At 45.5% G+C, this 25,253-nt stretch overlaps 1 protein-coding gene and 1 pseudogene across 16 annotated transcripts in view; both read left to right on the forward strand.

The window, feature by feature from the left end:
• LOC310842037 (uncharacterized protein) overlaps nucleotides 1-25,253 on the forward strand; it is a 292,099-nt gene that overhangs the window by 176,575 nt on the left and 90,271 nt on the right. Inside the window, exon 5 of one of the 15 annotated variants that reach the window (XM_083733896.1) lies at nucleotides 3,674-4,551. The exons of the other annotated variants lie outside the window; for them this stretch is intronic. Coding sequence (XP_083590022.1) covers nucleotides 3,674-3,745 — 72 coding nt within the window. The 3' untranslated portion in view covers nucleotides 3,746-4,551. Of the gene's footprint in view, nucleotides 1-3,673; nucleotides 4,552-25,253 lie in introns of those variants that run through there. 15 annotated transcript variants of the gene reach the window in all.
• LOC310842050 (reactive oxygen species modulator 1 pseudogene) lies at nucleotides 2,184-2,667 on the forward strand (annotated as a pseudogene). Its single transcript has one exon. The product of its transcript is annotated as a reactive oxygen species modulator 1 pseudogene (transcript).

The raw sequence follows: 25,253 nt of genomic DNA on the forward strand, positions 1-25,253 counted from the left end.
GCTGTACATGCTTAAAAGTGCTTGGTTCTGTTTGGCAAAGTGGCACTTTGTATATGCTCAGATACATCCAGGTTGAGGTGTCAGAATTTTTGCTATCTGGAGGTTGGAACCCTATCTTTCCTCTGAGGGAGCAGGAACATTGGCATCCCCCTCTGCCTAGGTTAGATCTCAAAGCCAGAATGATGGTGGATATTCCATTTCCCACTTTCCTGGAGAGAAGGATAAAGTGGTACCTTGGGTTACAGACGCTTCAGGTTACAGATGCTTCAGGTTACAGACTCCACTAACCCAGAAATAGTACCTCGGGTTAAGAACTTTGCTTCAGGATGAGAACAGAAATTGTTCTCCGGCGACATAGCAGCAGCAGGCTAAAGTGGTGCTTCAGGTTAAGAACAGTTTCATGTTAAGAACAGACCTCCGGAACGAATTAAGTACTTAACCTGAGGTACCACTGTATCTAGAGACCCAAAAAAAGGGGTGGATTCCTTAAGAATGGCAATTCTAACAAGTCACACTAAAAGTGTTTTACAAAGGCACCCCCAAAATTTCCCAAAATAGGGTCAAGAATTTACCAGGGACAGGAACCAGACTGTTGGAAATCTCTCCCATAAATAGAGACCGCTGGAGTCTTGGAGTTGCCCAGAGACCAAATACACCTGTAGCATTGGTCCTTCAACGAATGGTCTAGGGTGTGATTTGTTCCATTAAATGGTATTTCTTTGTAGAGCAGATTGATATCAGGAATATAGGATCAGAATCTAGAAGAGATGAATCACTCAGCTCTTCTTTATGATAACATCCTTTCCTTCCCCCTCACCACACACCCGGCCTGCAGTCTTCTCAGATCTTCAAGAGTAAAGGGATTTTTTTGCGAAGCTGATGCTGAAAGAACATGTGAAGAAGAAAAATGTTTTGTTTATTCTTTTAAAAAAGAGAGAGAGAAACCTCAATCTGGTGTGTGTTGTTTCTGAAATTCCAAGGTCCCCTGTATTTTTAAAAGGTGGTGGTTTGGGGTTTCACAAACGTTGTCCTCATATGTGTTTATTCATATGATAAATAAGATGTTCATACGAATAATAAATAAGATGTTCATGCGAACAGTGATATTCTTTCCTAGCACAACAGGAGGGCAGAGAATTGCCAGGCCAGAGGCTAGCAGTGGGATGGCTTTCTCTGCATGGAACATCCATACAGATGCAAATCCCTGCTCAGTTTTCCCACTCCCTGGGTATACTTTGGTCCAGATATCTACTGCTCTGCTTAACCTACTTTGACACTCGTTACAAAAATAAATGAAGTACAGTGGTACCTTGGGTTACATATGCTTCAGGTTACATACGCTTCTGGTTACAGACTCCGCTAACCCAGAAATATTACCTTGGGTTAAGAACTTTGCTTCAGGGTGAGAACAGAAATCATGCTCCGGCGGCGCGGCAGCAGCGGGAGGCCCCATTAGCTAAAGTGGTGCTTCAGGTTAAGAACAGTTTCAGGTTAAGTACGGACCTCCGGAATGAATTAAGTACTTAACCTGAGGTACCACTGTACAAGCATCCACCACTTACATATGATTGAGTTACAGATAGGTAGCCGTGTTGGTCTGCCATAGTCAAAACAAAATAAAAAAATTCCTTCCAGTAGCACCTTAAAGACCAACTAAGTTAGTTCTAGGTATGAACTTTCGTGTGCATGCACACTTCTTCAGATACAACTAAGTTAGTTCTAGGTATGAACTTTCGTGTGCATGCACACTTCTTCAGATACACACGAAAGCTCATACCTAGAACTAACTTAGTTGGTCTTTAAGGTGCTACTGGAAGGAATTTTTTTATTTTGTTTTTACATATGATTCATTCGCCTGCACCCACATATATGCGCGGCGCCAGGAAATCGATCAGTTCAAACCTGGAAATGGCAAGAGAGAGCTGGCAAGAGAGAGCTGGCTTGTGAGGACACCCTCTCCAGAGCCTGAAGAAGTCAGTGAGCCCAAAGTCTAGAAACAAATGTTCAAAAGGCTTAAAAAAAAAACACCAAAACTTATGGGTTCCAAAATGGCGCACGGGAACTCTTGCTGCTGCTGCGGTCCCTCGCTCAACAGATTTTGGGAGGGTTGCATCAGGCAACTCACCACCTTTTAAAATGCAAAACAGTTGGGGAAACTCGGGTTTAACGAAGCACAGAGCGGTCGAGATGCCTGTGACAATGGGACCACATGGCCAATCCCAACCTAGTTGCTTTGACAGAGTGAAAATGGGCTCCATGATGAGCTTTGCTGTTGGTATGGCAGCAGGTACACTGTTCGACATATTTTCTCGTCTCAGGTTTGGCATGAGAGGGTGGTATTGGCAAAACCATGTTGCAGAGTGGTGGAACTTTTGGGACATTTATGGCAATTGGCATGGGAATCCGCTGTTAATGTTACTTTTCTATCACGAAGACCAACGCCCCTGCAAGTTGGAAGTTGTGCTGTGTAGTAGATTAAAAATCTCTGCACCAAGACTGAATAATCCATCAAAATAAATTTCGGCCTTTATTGCTGTAGCAAGAGTTTGTAAATATTTTTCTCCATAACAAAAGTGGCAAAGCCAGTGGAGATTTAGAAGCAATGGAATCTCTGTATACAATGAATCTCCGTGGTTGTGACCTCAAATAAATGATCAATTATAGGAATCGTTTTTTAAAAAATGCAGAACAGTTTGACGCTCAGGTATCTGAAGGACCTCTTTTTCCTGCATGACTCTGCATGTGAGTTAAGATCGTCATCAGAGACCTTTTTTCTGCTTGTGCAAACAAAGACCCACCATCACCGTCTTTGGAAGTGAGATAGACAGGGCCTTGTAGATTGTGGCTCCCTGACTTTTGAATGCTCTGCCCAGGTGAGGCCTGTCTGGGGCCCAATTCTGATGTCATTTCCCTACCAGGCAATGACTTCCCTTCCCTTTCAGATCTTTTAGTCTCCTGCTTTATTTTCATGCTGAGAGACTTTGGGCGGTTCTGCTTTCAATAATCTTTATTGGTTTTCATCAATTTCAATACTCTTTATTGGTTTTCATCAATTCTTCTTAAACGCTGCTTTTAAGAAGAAAATCCTCAGCGTGAGGTGCCAAACCATGGCAGCAAACAGCAAATACTCCTGTTGTCTGCTCATGCCATCTCCCCCTTTAGAAGCAATTTATATATTGAGGGAAATAGGATGCAATGCAGACTATGTGGACTGTACCAATTCAAAGTGTGGGGCATGGGGGGGGGGGATCCCATGTGTGCCTGTTATCCCAGAGGTAAAGCATCCTCAGCTCGGAAAGCTAACACATCACACAGGAAGGTCCTAGCCTAGACTTCCTAGCAGCACCTTCCTCTGTTTTGAAGTCCTGCCTAATACACACACTCACGCTTTAACCACTGTGTGGGCTGCCTGCCTGCCTCTGCAGCTGAGCCTTCTTCACCGTCACCTACTGTGTGGAGGCGAGCTACCAGACAGGGTGTGTTTCCTTTCAGGAGTTTTTTTGGCACTGGTTCCAGTTCAGCTTTGCTAACAGAAGCTCAGGCACAGCTAATGGGACACCTGTTAGAAGCTGCTAGGAATATAGATGCACGATTACAGCCACACCTTCGCAAGCCAAGCTAGACACTTTGGGCATTTTAATTTTTTTATAATGCTTTTATTTCGTTTCTCCAGCCGGTGGGAACCGTTATCCTTTCGGGAAGAAAGAAAAGAACCCCCCCCCCCCGACAGCAGTGGATCTATTGATAACAGGAATACAGGGAGCAGCAGTATGGGATACCGAAAAGGCATGCTCAAAGAGCTTCAGTGTCATGCAGACCAATCCAGTGCATTTCTAGAAAGACCTAAGTCCCAATTCATTCAGTCAGGCTCATCCAGACACAGTATGTTTTCCGAGCAAAATTCAAAGTGTTGGTGCTGACCTTTCAAGCCCTAAACAGCTTTGGCCCTTCACACTGAAGGAGCGTCTCCATCCCCATCGTTCTGCCCGGACACTGAGGTCCAGCTCTGAGGGCCTTCTAGTGGTTCCTGCATTGTGAAAGGTGTGGTTACAGGGAACCAGGCAGATCTCTTGAGCATTTCCTTTTATCCACAAGGTGTTTTTTTTACTTCTCTGGTTCTTCTTTGAACCTCAGCCTTAGCGTTGGCATAGGGTTTTTTTAATTAGTGGCACAGTTTCTATCTCTTTGCCAGATCTGAAAGGCCTTCCTTTTCTTGTCATTAATGCATTCAATCTCACTATCATTCTCATCAAACCAGCCCTGGTGTTTCTTGGTTTGTTATTCAATAGTTTGTTCACAGGGTGCCATAATGGATGTTTGTAGCTTGGTTCAGTGTTCCTCAATGTTATCAGGGAACTCCAAAAGCAGATGGTCCTTAAGAGTTGTTTGGAAGCAATCCTGCTTAATAGACTCTTGAAGGGCTTGAGTGTTCATTTTGTGCCTTGGTTTCCTTCCTTGAAGCCTGCATTGAGGTATAATCTCGACAGCCATCGTGGAACGTATTAATCAGTGGTCTGTCCAGCAGTCGTTGGCATTCGTCATAGCTCTGGTAAAGAGGCGATTTTCAGCTCATACAAATACGTAGTCTAAGGGTGCCTCCACAATGTTTTAAATTAATTTTTTTGTCGAAAGACAGTGTTGGTAATAACAAAGTTGTGCGCTGCACATATAGTCAAAAGAAATATTCCGTTCTGGTTGCTGTTTCCAGTTCCTTCTTTCCTAATAGTCCCAGGCCACAGATTGAAATCTTGCCCAACTCTTCCGTTAAAATCACCCAGGTGGATAATTTTATTTTGCATAGGCATCTCTGATAGGTTGGCATCCAGTAAGATGGGCGGCATTATTATTATTATTATTATTATTATTATTATTATTATTATTATTATGCCAAGGTTTCCAGGCACAGGTCTGTACTTTCCATGTCTTTGCCTAAGCAGTTTTTTCTTTCTTTCTTTCTTTCTTTCTTTCTTTCTTTCTTTCTTTCTTTGGTAAATAGCTGCTTTTCCCGGGGGAAATGTTGGGACAAAAAAGCCTCCTTGGACACAGGCCTTCAAATGTGCCTGTTAAGTGTGGCGGAAAAGGAAGCCTGGGTGAGCCCTTACTCTCAGGGAAGGGAAGAGAGGATTACAGCACAATCCCAAACCCATTTACTTGAAGGAAGGCCCACTGATTTCGCTGGGAGAATGGGTGTATACACACACAGCAGGAAAGTGCGTTTTCTGCCTTCTAGAGACACATTTTTTTGAAAGAAGAAAAACAATAAAAATGCAATTTAAAACCAGTATGTAGATTTAATGTGGACATGCTGCGAACCACCTGAATGAAGCTTGAGGACCACTGGTGGTCCACAGATCACCATTTTTTGGTGGTGGTAGGGAACCCTGTAGTAGATGATGTGCCTCAAAGCTGGGAAATTTGCCATAGGGATTCTAAGCCGTGTGGTGAACATAGTGTCTAGTTCAGCACTGAGATTCTAAGTGACAGACCTGAGACATTATACATGAAATGTATAAGCTGAAGCACTTAGCTTCCCGTTGGCTGCTTTGCAGGTGCACAGCTATTTTATTTATTTATTTCATTTTATATTCCGCCCTCCCTCCCAATTTTAAGGAAGTATTTTAAGGAAGAATTGTAATTAAGAGGATCAGTGAAAACACACACTGGCAGACTGTGTGACTCAGGACGGTCCAAAACCTGTGGATGCAGGATGCACTTGTAAAATGGAGCATCATTACTGTACTGGAACTGCAAGAACGGAAAATGATGCGCACTCGCATAAAACTGGATGTGAGCAATGCCATGGATGTGAGCAAACCAGGCAGAAGTGCGCTAACTCGCGGTGTGGACTTGGTGCGAGTGAAGAGCCTTTTGGCCCAAGCATCTGTATTCCACCGCCAGAGTGGTTCCTTTGTGTGCCACTGACAGGTTGGATAGTGCAGCCCTTTCCTGATTTATGACCAGGAACTGGGCAGATTCAGACCTCAAAGTGCAAAAGTGCTTTGAATCCATCTTTGCAGGCACACACCCAGTGGTGAGTTATTGCCAAGCATATCACAGCTGCATCTCTACATCTGGAGTAGTGCAACTCTGGCTGCTCACACACTCGTGTGTGTATGTGTGTGTGTGTGTATCTTACATATGTATGTGTGCATTACGCATACACATTGACAAAATAATTACTCCCAACTCTTCACTCAGCACTTCATTACTCATCTAGTAAAACAGCTTCCCAGTGTCGTGTTGCCACAGTCCCAGGCAGTTATAGTACGGGTTGCAGCGCCTGCCAAATTGTATATCAGCCAGAATTTCCTTGACAGTTCATTAAGAGTAATTCTTGTTTTCTGGAGCCACAACTCAGGTTTATGTGTCTCCTTTTGGACCAAAATAAAATAAAACTCGACTGCCTGTAACCACACTTAACAGTTTGTTTTGTGTCAATAATGTAACTGTAGATCTCTAAAAATATAAATTGTGAACCATCCGCCAACAAGGAAGAGAGAGGAGAGGAATGTGTTTTTGCTTCTTAGGACCTGACATCCGCAGAGCTACACAAGTCCTTTGTTAACATTTATATGTAGTCAGCAGCGCGCTGTTTGGGGTTTTCTTATGTAATGTCTCCTCCTCCTAGAATCATAGAATCATAGAATCATAGAGTTGGAAGAGACCACAAGGGCCATCGAGTCCAACCCCCTGCCAAGCAGGAAACACCATCAGAGCACTCTTGACATATGGTTGTCAAGCCTCTGCTTAAAGACCTCCAAAGAAGGAGACTCCACCACACTCCTTGGCAGCAAATTCCATTGTCGAACAGCTCTTACTGTCAGGATGTTCTTCCTAATGCTTAGGTGGAATCTTCTTTCTTGTAGTTTGGATCCATTGCTCCATGTCCACTTCTCTGGAGCAGCAGAAAACAACCTTTCTCCCTCCTCTATGTGACATCCTTTTATATATTTGAACATGGCTATCATATCACCCCTTAACCTCCTCTTCTCCAGGCTAAACATGCCCAGCTCCCTTAGCCGTTCCTCATAAGGCATCGTTTCCAGGCCTTTGACCATTTTGGTTGCCCTCCTCTAGACACGTTCCAGTTTGTCAGTGTCCTTCTTGAACTGTGGTGCCCAGAACTGGACACAGTACTCCAGGTGAGGTCTGACCAGAGCAGAATACAGGGGCACTATTACTTCCCTTGATCTAGATGCTATACTCCTATTGATGCAGCCCAGAATTGCATTGGCTTTTTTAGCTGCCGCGTCACACTGTTGGCTCATGTCAAGTTTGTGGTCAACCAAGACTCCTACATCCTTTTCACATGTACTGCTCTCAAGCCAGGTGTCACCCATCTTGTATTTGTGCCTCTCATTTTTTTTGCCCAAGTGCAATACTTTACATTTCTCCCTGTTAAAATGCATCTTGTTTGTTTTGGCCCAGTTCTCTAATCTGTCAAGGTCGTTTTGAAGTGTGATCCTGTCCAGAAGTCCTGCGTGGACTTCTGTTGTAATTGCTACCCCAAATTTACAAGAAAGCAGTGTGGGGCATGGAAGGAAGAACCACTTTCTGGATGTCCTGATGTTCCAGAATTTCAAGGGTTTGGACTGAAATTGCACTGAAACCCAAAAGTGGAATGCAGGATTGCATTGTTAACTGAGTGTTTTAACTCTTACGGCATTGCGATGCTAACGGACAGCAAAAGAACTACAGTCATACTTCGTGTTGCGTTTGCTTCAGGTGGAGCGTTTTCAGGTTGCGTCCTGCGGTGACCCGGAAATACCGGAAAGGGTTATTTCTGGCTTTTGCTGCTCGCGCATGCTCTCAAAATGATGTCACGCACATGCGCAGAAGCAGCAAATCATGACCCACAGACGTGGTTGCGACAGGTTGCGAATGGGGGCTCCGGAATGGATCCTGTTTGCAACCAGAGGTACCACTGTATACATTTTGCAAAATCAAATCTCCACGGATTCTGCAAAAGCTGACAGGTATATCACAACATCAGAGAAAAAAGAATCACACATATTCCGCTATTATGCATAAAATGGTTCCTGGATTCAGTCTCTTTATCATACGCTACTGGGACTAGAAAATGGTATGGAGGCTGAACTATGCAAATAAGAGGTGGGGCAATGTAAACTTCAGGTTCTATGGGGCAGTAATTGCTCTATAAAGTATGTGGTGGCATCTCTTGAAGGCTTGAGGCGTGAGTGTTTCTAAGCATTAGGTAGATTGAAATTAATGGACCTAAATTAGTCCTGTTCATTCATTTCAGTGGGTCTATTCTCAGCAGGATTAGCACAGATTACAACCCTTAGGCTTTTCCTTAACCCTTCTGAGATACATTATCTTACACCACGATCCTTTGATCTGCACCATGGTAGAAGCTTGATGAGTCTTGTCTATTTGTTGTATCAGTTGACGAGAGGTTATGGACAATCCAACAGTACACAATTATGAGAGATAAAAAACACAGCTGTAATGGTCACAACCTCCCACTGACCCCACTTAGAAAGAAGCAGATTGCTCCCAACACATTTCAAAACATGTTTGTCAAGGGATCATTTTTACATTGGATTGATTGGTCTCAACTAGGGCCGGGGCCTTTTCAGTACTGGCCCCGACTTGGTGGAACGCTCTGTCACAAGAGACTAGGGCCCTGCGGGACTTGACATCTTTCCGCAGGGCCTGCAATACAGAACTGTTCCGCCTGGCCTTTGGTTTGGACTCAGTCTGACCCTTATGTTTCCCTCCCCTTATGGTTTTGATCTATGGGCTACTTTTAAAATGAGGCTGCATTTTAAATTTCATTTTAACCTGTATTTTAAATTGGCTTTTTTTCTCGTATGTTTTTACTGTAATTTTACTGGTGTTAGCCGCCCTCAGCCTGGCTCTGGCCAGGGAGGGTGGGGTATAAATAAAATTTATTATTATTATTATTATTATTATTATTATTATTATTATTTGTACTCCCTTGTAAAGCACTGCTCCAAATAACTTTACTGCTGCAGCCGAGTAAGCTGCACCTGCAACATGTCTTTGCGAAAGAGTAAATGCAAGAATTCTCCCTTGTTAAAGGTATTTTGAAACCTGTTGGTGTATGGCTGGTCGCAGTGAGAATAGGAGGCTGCGCTAGATAGGATCAAGCAGGGCTCTTCGGCGGTGTTTTTTTTACGTACCAGTCTGTGCAGCTGTTTCTTTGTGGGGTGGCGAATCCAATTAATCCTGCAGGCTGTCTTCAAAATTTGGGGTGAAGGCATGGACCGAGGGGCCAGGGCCAGCAGGAGGCACAATGATATTGTGCCCACAGGTGTGCAAACTGACCAGGGCTTTGTTCTTGGGTTGAAGGGGCTGCAGATGGAAACAAGTGGTTGGGCGAAGGGTTGTGACGCTGCTTCTCCCCTGCAAATGCATTGCAACCTCAGAAGCAAGCTCAGGGTTTGGAATCATCTCTTTGTGCTGAGGTCCTAGCTGTGTCCTTTGCTTTAGGAAGGATGGCGAGGCGAGGTGTAGTTTGCGAATCCCCCCACCTCCACGCCTTCGAAACCCGCTCTGTATTTTCTGGCTAGCAACCCCACACTGACATCAAAGGCATCCAAAACAAGAAATCATCTCTTCCTGGGTGGGAGGAGAGGATTTGACTGAGAGCTTTTGAAGTGGGTAGCAGCGTGTGAGTAGGGGGGAGTCCCTGTCTATTAATGTGCTTTCATTGTGCAACAGCATAGCCTTCCAATATTCTGTCTCGAGAGTTTGGAGGCAAGCTGGGTATATTAGTGAATTGCTGACCCTGGTGCAGCTGATCAAAGAATTCCTGCAGAGTCGTTTGCGTGGAAGCATTTATAGGGATGCTATCTGCCGATGCCATAGAAGGGCTTGCACAAGTCTCTCCCTCCAACCGTAAGGCATAGGGCAGCAGATTCTGGCAAGGCACAGTTGGCATTAATTCGTTGAGCTCTTCTCATTTATTCTGCCGAAATATCTGATGCTATAACACCACCGCTTAGATATCATTTTTGCAGCTTTCCCACATGTTTTAAGAAGAGAAGGGCAGCTTTTTATCAGCTGCCATAACTTTTGTCCCAGTGAAAAGGATTTGTGGATACCTCAGATTGCCTATGAAATGTTTTCAATGGGTAGATTGGAAAGATGAAGAATTAGATGGACTGCATCAGATGAACAAGCGTGTTGATATCCGAAGCAAGCCTCGCCAGGTGGCCTCGATTTTCCCAGAGTCCTTACCCGGGATGCTTCCAGACCGATGCTATTTCCCAGTGGGATTCAGTCAGGTTGCACAATTAAAGTTGAGTTGCTGCACAAGACACTCACTTCTTCCACAAAAGCATTGGAAAGTATGGAACAGTTGCTTGATGTAGTGGTGTACAATGGCCCAGCAAGCAAATCAGAATAAGCACCCAGCACCATCTAGCCTCCTCACAAACTTTGTGCGAACAAATCAGGATGAATGTACAATAAAACAAGCCATCAGAGATTAATTTCATAAAGATAAGATTTATGAAATGAAAGAAGGAATTTTGAATACGCTCAATAATAAATATAAACGCAATAGTAATATTAGAAAGTAGAATTAAAGATGCCATACATGGGGGGGGGGGGTCACAAGGGAATATGGGGAAAGGGAAAGGTGTATAAATACTTGACTAATGTGAGTATATAATTTGTAATGTTAAAGTTGAAGAGTACATGATGTGTTTTATTTATACAGTGGTACCTCGGGTTACAGACACTTCAGGTTACAGATGCTTCAGTTCACATCTGCTAACCCAGAAATAGTACCTCGGGTTAAGAACTTTACCTCAGGATGAGAACAGAAATCGCATGGCCGCGGCAGGAGGCCCCATTAGCTAAAGTGGTACCTCAGGTTAAGAACAGTTTCAGGTTAAGAACGGACCTCCGGAACGAATTAAGTTCTTAACCCGAGGTACCACTGTAATGCCTACAGTATTTGAATATGTAATGTATATGTATGTAAATAAATAAAGATAGATAGATACTGCATCTAGCCAATTAAAACAAAAACAGGCCATCTGGAAGCAACCCCACTCCTCTGTATTTTCTTGTAACCACTAACTGTTAGTCACTCAGTAGATGAGTTGGAGAGGGAGGCAGATCTTCTACTTCATGATAGCTTCCCATGATAACTGAAATAAAACAATTGATTTTTACACTACTTCAACTTCTGACCTTCCTCGGAATACAGCATGAATTCCGCACAGTCAGCTTGATGGGTTCTCCACAGGACTTGGGATTTGCCCAACCAAAGGCATTGTCAATTAGTAGCTGGTCCTGGGACATGAGTGAAGATACCACAGGCCAATAGATTTGTAGAAAACTAGGAAGGAGGTCAGCCCTACAATGGATAATTTTCTGCTTGAAGTAGTAGAGTTTGGCAACCAGGCCTATTTTATTAAACTTTCCTCCCACCTCTGAACAAGAGACCGCTCCATTACTGATCTTAACACACTGGTTTACTGTGCAGGTAGAACCATACAAACATTGGGTGAAGAGTTTTCTTACGAAAGCACTGTCATGCACAGCTAAATTGGGAGCTGTTGTGATGTTGAGAAATCTGCAACTCATCTGGATGCCAAAAGAGCGGTTTTTAAATACAGTATCTTTGAAAGCTTTGAAAATCTGGGCTGTGACCCAGTCCACAGTGCTGTTTGCTTAAATCCCTTTGAAACCAACGGGGCTTAAACACAATTAACTGTGGCCTGGATTGCCGCCTGGGCCCATAAGACCAAAGGGAAAGAATGATTGGTCATGGAAAGTAAGAGATGATCCAAAGGATCTTTGGGCTTGTTTCCCCTCCCCCGCCCGCCCCCCCCATGCAAGGTGTACAGTTCATTTCTGTGGTGTCCATGAAATCCTGCCTCAGATGGCAGACCAGCTGTGCCTCTTTGTAGGAAAGTGGGGATCGTACTGATCTGTTGATAGCTTACTTTACATTTGGATTGTTGAAACGCACCCCAGAAATCGCAGTTTGTGTAGAACGCTGCAGCCCAACTTGTTAATAGATGTTATAGCTGCAAGTAATTATTACACCTGTGCTGGAATAGCCGCCCTGGCTGAACAGGGCCTATATATTAAAGGTAAGAAGAGGGTAACAGCCTAAGAAACAGCAAAGGTGCTATAGCAAAGGGCCCCTATAGAAGTCTATTTTATTGTGCATTCATGATAATTTGTGGTCATGATTTTATCCAGGCAATTATACACGATCCATCTTACAATACTGTTTGCATGTGCAAAGGTTTTGGGGCAGATACCCCACTTTTGCTATCAGTGCATGACCTCTAGTTTCCTGCTGAGATCCTCTTTATATCACAACATGTTCCAGGTGGGTGAGTGAATATTGACTTGCTTTTGTTGCACTGTAGTGCAAGAATGCCCCTCAGGACAGCAATAAATGCGGCCGCGTTGGGGAAGCATTGGTGGGAAACGGATAAAGCAGAAAAAAATGTGAGGACAGTGCTGTATAAATCTACCACTAATGCACTATTATTGCGTAAATTATATGTTGCTAAATGTACCCGTAGCTCCTTCGCCCCAACGAAAGTCTGGAGGGGTCCACAGACATATTCTTAGAGAAAGATATTGGGTGTTAGGAAAGTTTTTGAACATGTTAATCAAGTGCTTAGTTTGTAATACATTCTACATTCCTTTCCTTCGAATAGACTTCTTTAGAATTTTAAATGCATCAATGGACTCTTATTTGTTATATATTTATTTGTATTTATGTATTGCTTTTTATTATATTTATTTAATTTTTGCACTTATTTACCGCCTTTCCACCAAGGTACCAAAGGTAAACCTCAGAAAGTGGTTTATGTAAAAATAAAACTGCCCCAACGCCAAACCTTTTGAAACTAAGGGGGGGGGGGACATAAAAGGGGGAAGGAAAAATAAGAATTATTAGAGAAAGACAGAGGCACAAATGAAGATAACAGAGAAAAAAGGAAATAAATTTGGGGAAATGGAAAAGACAGAGATGCCTTGAAAAGAATGGGAGTTTAAAGGGATGTCCCGTCCCCCCCATTATTCCTAGGAAGGGATCATTAAACTTTCTTCTCCCAGAAAGCATAGCTATGAAGCTGAGTCCCCCACTACCTCTTGCCTTGAAACAAAATGTAAGAGGAAGCTCATCTCTGTAATCTTCTGTTTGTTTTGCCCTGTTATGTAGTGATTGTCTACTTGCATATTCGGTTGAAGTGGCGTTCAATATGGGTCAATAAGTGCCTTTGACTAGTCAAGTAATTACGTCTCATAATTTGCTGTTTGGATAAGATTTTCTAGATTTTCTCATCTATTCCTTTTTAGAAAAACTACCTACCTCCTTATTAAATCCCATAGGTCCAACTGCGCGCGCACACGCACACAACCTATTTCACTCTATGTGCTTCTTACACAGATGTTTTTGATGCACAAGACATATCTAGCTGCATAAACCCTTATGTGGCCGTTGAGGGGGGCAGAGACCACCTCAGCTAGAGCACCAGGAGCTATTGCATGAGTGGGGAACCTCTGACCTACAGAGGCTGAATGTGGCCCTCAATGCTTGGTTATCTGGCCCTCAGTACTTTCCCTAGGCCATACCCCGTGCCAGCCCTCTCCTCAAGGGCTTTTCTCTGTCTGGGATATGTCTTTGAGTTATAATACAGTCGTACCTCGGAAGTTGAATGGAATCTGTTCTGGAAGTCCGTCCGACTTCCAAAACGTTTGGAAACCAAAGCGTGGCTTCCGATTGGCTGCAGGAAGCTCCAGCCAATCGGAAGCCACACCAGATGTTCGGCTTCCGAAAATCATTCGCAAACCAAAACCCTCACTTTCAGGTTTCGACGGTTCAGGAGCCAAGGCATTTGAGATCCAGCGTACGACTGTAGTAGCTCCTTCCTGCCTGGGTGGAGGTGTATGTGTGTGTACACAAATCCTCTGATTTTGATGTGATTAAGAAGATGTAGCCTACTATATGAAGGAAAGAGTCACATCCATTGCTTTGCCCAGCTTTCCTTCTGACCCCACCCACCACTAGAATATGTTTCCCGGAAGGAAACATAGAAGATGGCTATCGTGTCTCCTCTCAGTCTCCTCATTCCCAGGCTAAACATATCCAGTTCCTTCAACCATTCCAAATGTGGTCAGCCCAAGGCAGAATAAAAGGTAAAGGTAAAGGTACCCCTGCCTGTACGGGCCAGTCTTGACAGACTCTGGGGTTGTGCGCCCATCTCACTCAAGAGGCCGGGGGCCAGCGCTGTCCGGAGACACTTCCAGGTCACGTGGCCAGCGTGACATCGCTGCATCTGGCGAGCCAGAGCCGCACACGGAAACGCCGTTTACCTTCCCGCTGGTAAGCCGTCCCTATTTATCTACTTGCACCCGGAGGTGCTTTTGAACTGCTAGGTTGGCAGGCGCTGGGACCGAGCAGTGGGAGCGCACCCCGCCGCAGGGATTCGAACCGCCAACCTTTCGATCGGCAAGTCCTAGGCGCTGAGGCTTTAACCCACAGCGCCACCTGCGTCCCCAAGGCAGAATAGAGTGGTACTATTACTTCCCTCGATCTGGACACTGTTACTTCTGTTGATGCAGCCTAGAATAGCTTTAGCCTTTTTTTGCTGCTGCATCACACTGTTGCCTCATGTTAAGCTTGCAGCCCACAAAACCCCCTAGATGCTTCTTAAATTGTGGCACCCAGAACGGGACACAATATTTCAGGTGTGGCTTGACCCAAGCAGAAAAAGTATGGGACTATTACTAACATCGATCAGGACACTATGCATCTGCTGATGCTGCCTGGAATAGAATTAGCTTTTTTTTAAGAGTAGGAAGAGTGTGGGAACAGGGTGAAAAGGGAGAATGGTTACATTTTGCAAAATAGGGTATTGCCAGTCCTTTGCTGAACTTGCTGGCTGCCAAATCGTAAGAAACAGGGGAGGCAGCCCTGCCAGCAGCCGTCCAAGGGAGCTGGGTGTGGTTTTGGCAGCTGTAGATGTTCTGCTTTCAACAGCAAAACAGATCAGCGACTGAGTGCTTGACTTCTAAACAAGCACTTCGAATGTTTGTGCTCTTTGGTTGATTTTGTATTCAAATTGCCCCGCTTTAAAGCCTTTCCACCAGCTCCTCCGGGAACCATCTTATCTTTTTCCCTGTCGTGAATTTCATAGTCATGCCACTGATGAGTCCTTATTTCAGATAATATAATGCACTCGTTGCTATCTGAGGATTTCTACTGAGCCTCAGCCAATTGCTCCAGCTCCTGCTGTTGTTTGCTTATTAATTGTACAGGGCTTTCAAGACAGCGAGTATCATTTTTGAAAGTTGCACGGCATTATTTTTTCATTCCTCCCAGCGTTGTTTTGTAGCTCGTTTTCTTCTACTAGGTTGCTCTCCCTAGAGAAGCGAGATCAGAAAAAGCTGCTGGTAACAGAGAGCTGCAAAAAAAATGAAAAGCTTTCTCTGCAGTAGTAACTAGTTGCTGCTCTCTGCCATCTGAAAACTGACTGGCTGCATTTCCCAAATCAAATGCAGAAATGTAGGAGTTTTCTGGCTTGTAAGGCAGCATCTCTGCAGAAGGAGGCTGTCCTCTCCTTTCATCTCCTTGCCATCCCTCTAGATCAGGGTGGTCCAACTTTTCATACCAAGTGGGCCGCAAGAGAACCCGCGGGCTGCACACTGTCTTGCACTGAGGGGGGGGGATTGAGGCCAAAATTTGATGCCCCCAACCCCAGCCCTCATGCTGCCTTCCCAAAGCTGGCTGAGTGAGGTGCTCTAGACCATGGGTAGGCAAACTAAGGCCCGGGGCCCAGATCTGGCCCAATCGCCTTCTAAATCTGGCCCGCGGATGGTCCGGGAATCAGCATGTTTTTACATGAGTAGAATGTGTCCTTTTATTTAAAATGCATCTCTGGGTTATTTGTGGGGCCTGCCTGGTGTTTTTACATGAGTAGAATGTGTCCTTTTATTTAAAATGCATCTCAGGATTATTTGTGGGGCATAGGAATTCGTTCATTCCCCCCCCCCAAAAAAAAATATAGTCTGGCCCACCACATGGTCTGAGGGATGGTGGCCTGGCCCCCTGCTGAAAAAGGTGGCTGACCCCTGCTCTAGTGCTTCTCCTTTTGTCTGCATTTTCAAGCACATCTTGTGTGGGGAAGGGACATAGCTCAGTGTTAGAGCCCATGCTAAACAAGGTCCCAGGTTCAGGCCTCGCCATCTGCATGTAGGGTAGGGGAACACTGGGGGAACTTCAGCCGGTCAGTGTACACCATATGGAGCTTGATGGCCTGGTGGCCCGACTCTGTGTAAGGCAGGTTGCTATATCCCTATGTGGCTTACACAATAGTGCACCATCTCGCTATTTGGAATGGCAGGTGGGGGCACCAACCCATGAAGCATTCCAGCTTGCACATAGGTGCTCCAGCTTGCTGTTCGATGTTGGAAGCTCGGGGGTGGCGGGGAGGCAATATTCCTGGGAATGCCTGTCTAGGCAGGTTGCCTCCTCTCCTTGACTGGACTTGCCGCAGCCTCCCGCTGTTCGTTTACTTGCATCTCTGGGTTATTTGTGGGGCATAGGAATTCGTTCAGTTTTTCCCCAAAAAATATAGTCCGCCCCCCCACAAGGTCTGAGGGACAGTGGACCGGCCCCCTGCTGAAAGTTTGCTGACCCCTATGTCTTGACTTAGGATTTGATGGCGGATGGTTCCCCACATGACTAACAATTAATCCCTGTTGCTTGCAGCGGTGGGAGTCTAAGGAAGGGTGAGATTGGTTGATGATGGAATCAGCACAGAAACAGGGTGTGTGTGTGTGATGGTAATCACAGAATCATAGAATTATAGAGTTGGGAGGGACCCCAAGGGTCATCTATCCCAGCCCCCTGCAATGCAGAAATGTGTATGAGCTGCTTTGATCATTCAAAACAGTGCTGTATAGGGATTTCCAGTCCATAGTTTCAAAGATCTTGCAAGTTCCACAGCTGGAGCCAATGGGTTGTAATCAATGTAACTGCCAAGGCAAACTTTGCATTCCCTCTTTAACACCTGTTGGGATTTTAACACCTCTCTGACCCCTTTGTAATGCTGCTCGTTTATCTGACTGCTTTATTAATTGCCGTGTCTTCATCGTGGCTTTAATTTTGTCAAATTGCTTTGTAATATTTAAGGGCGATGTGCAAAGTCAACAAACAAGTCCACAGCTTGAAAAGCATTGCAAGGTAAGCAGCCGCGATTCACTCGCTCGGCCCGTTCGTCACTCAGTTCAATGGTTGCGCAAACTAGCCCTACAAACAAATCTCACATGGATCAGTACTTTAGGGACCACATTAAAACCCAGCCCGGCGAAAGGGACCTGACTCATCTGTGCATAAGAGCTTAATCTTGTGCGGATTTGCAGGGCTGCATAAGCAGTTTGTTTACCTAGCTGTGTGCAAGATTACAGAGAAGAGAGTGTGCTTTTTTATCTTCAGCAGAAGCCCTGGCAGTTCCTTCTCTGCCATTGCAGACTAATTGCGTTCATTAGAGCAGACGGGGCAGCAGGTTGCCTCCTCTCCTTGACTGGACTCGCCGCAGCCTCCCGCTGTTCGTTTACTTGATGTGGCTGGAGTTATTAAATGGTTGTTTTCATAATGACATCAGCTCTGAATTAGATAAGGCTCATCCAGGAAAGATAATTAGCTCGGCTTCAGAAAGAGCGTGCAGGAAGACTTGGCGCAGGAAGAAGAGAGCGGGCTGGATTCTTGAAGGATAGCTGACTACAATCTAAATTACCCTTGTGTAAAGAGGAGGGCGTTGTCACTTGCGCGCATGTGCATTACAAGGGCTTTGCATGCGTGCTTATATCCCAGAGTTAAATGTCAGAAAGCATTTTCAGATTTAAAAGAACTCTCTAATATAGAAAGACATGCAGCATAAACAATTCTATATTATGTTTACATCAACTATTTATGATAAAGCCTGCTTTTAAAATATGGCACATAAGATTCAAAAGCTCACATGCATATGCATTGCAAGTGCCATCTGTGCGTATTGCCCACATCTGCAGGTGAGAATTGGGGGGGGGGGGTATTGGAAGTCTACTCCATTTTAAAATAACTATTCCACTTGCTGTTCTGCATCTGATAGCATCCACACATGCAGGGAGTAGTCCGGAGGAAGCTCACAGCAGCTTCAGTTTCTACTTCTGTGCTTAGCCTGTGATATTAAAAATTACCCCAACGGAATTTCCTAAATCGAAAGTAAGATCTTAATTCTTATCGCCACCATGCTAATTAGAGCTTTGCTTAAATGATCAGGCAAAGAAGGGTGACGGAAACTTTTTTTAAGCTGCCCTGTTTTTCCGTCTTGTCTGCCTACATGCAGATTCTTAGAAAACACAATATAGTCATACCTCAGGTTACAGACACTTCAGGTTGTGTTTTTTCGGGTTGCGGATCGCCGAAACCCAGAAGTACCAGAATGGGTTACTTCCAAGTTTCGGCAGTCACGCTTTGCGCATGCACCGAAGCATTGAATCGCAACCCGCACGTGCACAGATGCGTCGCTGTGGGTTGCAGACACTGCGGGTTGCAAACCTGCATCCCGCATGGATCATGTTTGCAACCCGAGTGTCCATTGTAAAGATGATCAACACTGAAAAGTTGTTGGGATCCTTCCCACGGCTTGGTGGGATGGCCCCGTGAGTGGATGCAACTGCCCATTTGGAACCGATAGAGGCACTTGATGTCATCTGTTCAAGTTGGAAGAAAGGAGGGTCCACCCAAGCATCAGGAAGGGTTTTCTGACGGTAAGAGCTGTTCCAACAGTGGAACAGACTCCCTCCGAAGGTGGTGGACTCTCCTTCCTTGGAGGTTATTAAGCAGAGGTTGGATGGCCATCTGTCATGGATACTTTAGCTGAGATTCTGGCATTGCAGGGAGTTGGACCAGATGACCCTCAAGGTCCCTTCCAACTCTACACTTTTCTGATTCTATGATCTTCACCTGCCTATCTCACCTTCCTGGCATCTGTCCCACAGGGCAGCTGTTGACTATGCGGGGAAAGGCAGTAGCCCATCTGCAGCAGCCCCAGATTCTTTCTTTATCTGCTCCCTCACTCTCCTGGGATCCTTCCCACAGTTGGTGATAGATGGCCCTGCGGAGGAGGAAGATGGGCGGATACAGCTGATGGAGGCAAAACTTACCTTTGTACAAGCCATGCTGATTTTTATTTGGCAAGGCTTTTTCTTCTCTTGAAGGCCAATCTGCACAGTAACATAATTCATATGGATCAACATTATTGGGATTTTACTATTTCAAACTGCACCTTGAGGATTGCAAAGAGTTTGTTATTCCCTCACAACAAAAGCTCCCTGTTAATGGGAAAAAGATCATAAAGCAGACAGGGCTTTGGCCTAGCTTTCTCTCTATTGTGCTATTTTCCCTAACAATATTTTTTATACAAACACGTAACCTCCACCTGTTGCCTGAAAGGCTTCAGTCCCTAAAACATGTGATTTGTTTTGTGTGAATGGCCTCTAAATGTTTAATAATGCTTTGCACAAGTTCATCTGGGACAGGTCTCTAATTTTCCTGGATTCCCTGTAGATTCTTTAAGAACAAGCCTCTGCTGAATTTAGCAATATAATTATAATTTAGTGAAAAGATCCTGTTTCAGGTGTTAGTTCTTTTAAAACTCTCACGTATTTAAACAGAACAAAAAAAATTCCTTCCAGTAGCACCTTAAAGACCAACTAAGTTAGTTCTTGGTATGAGCTTTCGTGTGCATGCACACTTCTTCAGATACACTGAAACAGATACACTGTTTCAGTGTATCTGAAGAAGTGTGCATGCACACGAAAGCTCATACCAAGAACTAACTTAGTTGGTCTTTAAGGTGCTACTGGAAGGAATTTTTTTTTGTTTTGACTATGGCAGACCAACACGGCTACCTATCTGTAACTGTATTTAAACAGAGCTTAGTATAATTTAAAATATATAAGCACAGACAGCACACCCAATATTAATTTACAGTTAAATGATTAATAACTACAAATAATAAAGGCTGCCTTTAAAATAAGGCAAACACAGCTCGTATTCTAGGAAATATATTCTAGGAAATATATGAGGGTTGGCAGTTTGCAATTTTTTACTCAGAGTAGACCCATGTAAATGAATGAGCCACACTTCCGCTTGCTTGCCCCACCTCTTGCCTCCTGGGAAAACCCACTGTTTGCCACTGAATCAAACGGCAATCAGGTTTTCTCCAGATTGACCATTGCTCCGATTTAGCACTTAAAAAACCAGGTTTTTCCAGGATGAAGCAGCAGGGGAAAGGCAAAACCACTCAGAGCCATGCATAAAAGCATGGGACCAGCAGGAAACCGCTCAGACCCTAAGGTCGGCCTGTTAACTTCAATGCACCCAATCTGAGTAAAACTTAGTTGAATACCGTGTGTCTGGTGCTCCTAATCCTCCCCTCTGTTGCCACATTATCTCAGCAAACGTGGGTTGGGGATTGTGATATTTACCAAGGCCCATGTCCAGTTTGGCTCAGAAGCGCCATGTCTTCACAGCCATACATATGAGAACAGAGGTCAGCAAACTTACCGTGCCTCAGGCACCGATTGTGGTGCCTGAGGGCGGGGGAGCATGTGCCCATACGCATGCACACACACTATTTCCGGCACACCTCCGGGTTGGAGGAGCACCAGAAACAGCTTAGAAGAAGAAGAGTTTGGATTTGATATCCCGCCTTTCACTCCCCTTTAGGAGTCTCAAAGCGGCTAACATTCTCCTTTCCCTTCCTCCCCCACAACAAACACTCTGTGAGGTGAGTGGGGCTGAGAGACTTCAGAGAAGTGTGACTGGCCCAAGGTCACCCAGCAGCTGCATGTGGAGGAGCGGAGATGCGAACGTGGTTCCCCAGATTACGAGTCTATCGCTCTTAACCACTACACCACACTGGCTCTCTAATGTGCATGGGCCTCCTCCGACCTCGATGTGCACCAGAAATAACGCTTGTTGTTGTTGTTGTTTAGTCGTTTAGTTGTGTCCGACTCTTCGTGACCCCATGGACCAGAGCACTCCAGGCACTCCTGTCTTCCACTGCCTCCCACAGTTTGGTCAAACTCATGCTGGTAGCTTCGGGAACCCTGTCCAACCATCTCGTCCTGTCGTCCCCTTCTCCTTGTGCCCTCCATCTTTCCCAAAATCAGGGTCTTTTCCAGGGAGTCTTCTCTTCTCATGAGATGGCCAAAGTATTGTAGCCTCAGCTTCAGGATCTGTCCCTCCAGTGAGCACTCAGGGCTGATTTGCTTCAGAATGGAGAGGTTTGATCTTCTTGCAGTCCATGGGACTCTCCAGAGTCCCCTCCAGCACCAGAATTCAAAAGCATCAATTCTTTGGTGATCAGCCTTCTTTATGGTCCAGCTCTCACTTCCATACACATGCGCAAATAACGTGTATGCATGCGCACAAGCTATTTCCGGTGCTCCTCCAACCCGGAAGTGGGCAGCCGTGCAGTGCAGTGCCGGTAAGAGTGGGTGGTGGCAGCGGGCGGCAGGGGTCGCTGTGGGCCGGATAAACGAGTCCCTCGGTCCTTATCCAGCCTGCGGGCCTTAGTTTGGGAACCCCTGTTTTAGAAGCTTCAGGTCTGCTGCAGGAGAGAGTGAGGCCCCTCTCCCTTCACAAGAGCGTAAGACAAGGCTGGTTGCTGGATCAGGGCCAAGGACCAACCAACGGCCTGCCAGCAGGAAATGAAAGCAGCAGTGACTCTCCCCACGTTAGGTCCTTTGCAGAGTGCGATTTAATGATGCTCTGTAAGTAAGGCATTCAACCACGAGCCACCCCCACAAAAAAACTGCCGTCACAATTCTGCGGGCTTGTTGGAACAGAACAGAACAAAAGAGAAACCGGGGTGGGGGGTGGATAGGAAAGCAAATACAGTGGTGCCCCGCAAGACGAATGCCTCGCAAGACGAAAAACCCGCAAGACGAAAGGGTTTTCCGTTTTTTGAGGCACTTTGCAAGACGAATTTCCCTATGGGCTTGCTTCGCAAGAAGAAAGCCCATAGGAAAATCTCCGGGGACCTCTTTTAAATGCTGGCGGTGGGGAGCAAAGCCTTCCCCCCCCCTCCGGCCTTCAGAAGAGGTCCAGGAAGGCCGGCGGGGGCCGAAAGGCTTTGCTCCCCACCGCCAGCATTTTAAAAGCAGTCCGGGATAGCAGGGAAGCGCTTCCCGCTATCCCGGATGGCTTTTGAAGGCAGGCGGGGGGGAGCAAAGACTTTGCTGAAGGCGGGCAGGGGGTGAAAGTCTTTGCTCCCCCCTGCCTGCCTTCCCGGGAGAGCGGAGAAACACAGCGTGTTTCTCCGCTGTCCCGGACAGCTTTTGAAGGCAGGCAGAGGGGAGCAAAGACTTTCGCCCCCCGCCCGCATTCAGAAGAGGTCCTGGACCTCTTCTGAAGGCAGGCGGGGGGCAAAAGTCCTTGCTCCCCCCTGCCTGCCTTCCCGGGAGAGCGGAGAAACACAGCGTGTTTCTCCTCTGTCCCGGACTGCTTTTGAAGGGGGGGAGCAAAGACTTTCCGCTCTCCCGGGAAGGCAGGCACTGGACCTCTTCTGAAGGCGGGCGGGGGGCAAAAGTCTGTCCCCCCTGCCTGCCTTCCCGGGGGCTTTTAAATCGCCCCGGGACAGCGGAGAAGTCCTCCGCTGTCCCGGGGCGATTTTTAAATGCTGGCGGGCGGCAGCGAAGCCTTCGCTGCCGCCCGCCAGCATTTTAAAATGCTGTCCCGGGGTTTTTTAAAATGCTGGGGGTGGGAAGAAAAGCCCTTGTCCCCCCCCCTCAGCCTTCAGAAGAGGTCGGGGGACAGACTGTCCCGGACCTGGTCTGAAGGCGGTTTCCATAGGAACGCATTAATTGATTTTTAATGCATTCCTATGGGAAACCGTGCTTCGCAAGACGAAAAACTCGCAAGACGAAAAAACTTGCGAAACGAATTAATTTCGTCTTGCGAGGCACCACTGTAAATCTTAGCTATCCTTTATATTTTACAACCTTGTTTCTTTCCGTCTTCAGTGAGCTGGAGGGAAAATGGTTGCCAAATCCTTTCAGGTGGCAAGTCTCCACAGCTAGCGATTTCCCTTTTTATTTTATTTTTCTTTCCTTATTCAAAAGGCAAGATTCACTCCCTTCAGTGCCATTTATCATTAAAGGTATACAACAAAGCAAAAGTTCTCAGCCGAAAGCCTAGTCTTCAGAAGAATCCATATGTGTAAGTAATGTGATGCAGCAGTTACTATAGCAATTATCTCTTCACAAGCCAAACCTGCGTCTGACAAGTTGTATTTTATCAGATTTGAAAATAAAAAAGGTTGAAGTGTTGGTTTTGAATGGGATTTCTTTAGCCCACTCACAAGTCAAGCTAGCGTTCAGGGCCAGGAGTCTGTATAGGGGTTAAAAAAAGAGAGAGAAAGTTGGCGTTCTGTGCTATGGTAACTCCGAAATCTAAGCAAGGGAACGAAGGGTTCTGTCACCTGTATATATTATGCAAATTGAAGGACTGTATATGTATATTTTTACAAAATTTATTCGGCTTTTGCTAGGCGTAGGCGGGGCAAAGAGATATGTAGCAGACTGAATGCCTGCCCATAACAACTAGATAATTCTTGTGTTACATGTTATGATTTTAGCGGAGTGGATTACTGTTATTTTAATTCTGCTTTGCTTCCAGGCAATCTGCTTAGTGAGCATTCATTCTTTTCAAATTGCCTTTTTAGATTGCCCTGTCTCTTTAGATTGTGAGCCTGAGGGCAAGGACATGTGTGTGTTTCGTGTGTGCTTTTGTAAACTGCTCTGGGAGCCTTTTTTTTTTTTTTTTTAGGCTGAAAAGCAGGGCAGAAATATTGTCATTTGTTTATGGTGAGGGTATCGAATGCTGCATCAAGCAAGTGTTATCCCACACTTCTCAGGGCCTTTTTTGACACTTTCCTCGCTGCAAAAAAAGTCAAATTTAAGGGTGGGGGTGCAAGAGGAATGGGTTTGTTGCACAGGAATGGCAGGTAAATTGTGCCATCTGAATTTATCAATACAGTATGTGTTTGAATTCCATCTGAAAATAGCAGTAGATTGTTAGCACCTTCTGACCATGGATGAATTTTGTAAGCCACTTTGAAAACCTCCACATGGAGGGTGGGAAGAGAATACAGTTTTAAACAAGTATATGAATAAATAAATTTATGAATCCTGTTCATACACCTCTTGGCTTCTGAGAGATATTCCCAGGTCCGCCCACTCTCCCAACCGACCTGAGCAGTCATAATTTTTTTATGGTGATCCTACCGTGCTTTGATCAGGCAATATACAGTACTGCCTTCTGCTCCATATTGAGCGCTGGGGGAAACCAGAGTTCATTTGGTTTTACTCAGGAGGCTGATTGGCACAGCCCTGATTGGCTGGCCCTTGTGTCAGTCACAAAGCTGTCCCTCCTCTGTAAGACTTTTCTTTTTAATTATGCATGAGGCTGGGGACACCTCAAAAAAAGAAAGGAACGCAGAACAAATATTTGTACAGATAAAAAAAAAGAAGATGCAAAGTACTTGAGGAACTAAGCAAACAGAAAAACAAGGCAGACAGCCTGTCTCCGGAGTGGGAGGGGAGGGCAGTGGATCACAGGAGCTTAGGAAACTGCCATATACAGAGTTAGAATATTCACCCACCCAGCTCATTACAGTGGTACCTCGGGTTAAGTACTTAATTCGTTCCAGAGGTCCGTTCATAACCTGAAACTGTTCTTAACCTGAAGCACCACTTTAGCTAATGGGGCCTCCTGCTGCTGCCACACCGCCGCTGCACAATTTCTGTTCTCATCCTGAAGCAAAGTTCTTAACCTGAGGTAGTATTTCTGGGTTCGTGGAATCTGTAACCTGAAGCATATGTAACCTGAGGTACCACTGTATTGTCTAGATTGATGAGCTTTCCAAGGTTTCGGGCAGGAGATTTTCCCAGGGAGACAACAGGGATTGAACCTGGGAGCTCCTGCAGGCAGGTCAGATGCTCAACCACTGAACAGTATCATAGAATCATAGAGTTGGAAGGGACCCCCAAAGGTCATCCATCAAAACCCCCTGCAATGCAGGAACCTTTTGCCCAACGTGGAGCTCGAACCCACAACCCTGAGATTAAGAGTCTCATGCACTTCTGACTGTGATAGCTCAGTATGAGACTCAGGATCGTGGGTTTGAGCCCCACATTGGGCAGAAAGATTGAACCGCCCTGAGACCTCCGGG

The sequence above is a fragment of the Podarcis gaigeae genome (assembly GCF_964106915.1).
Source record: "Podarcis gaigeae genome assembly, chromosome: 3".
NCBI lineage: Eukaryota > Metazoa > Chordata > Lepidosauria > Squamata > Lacertidae > Podarcis > Podarcis gaigeae.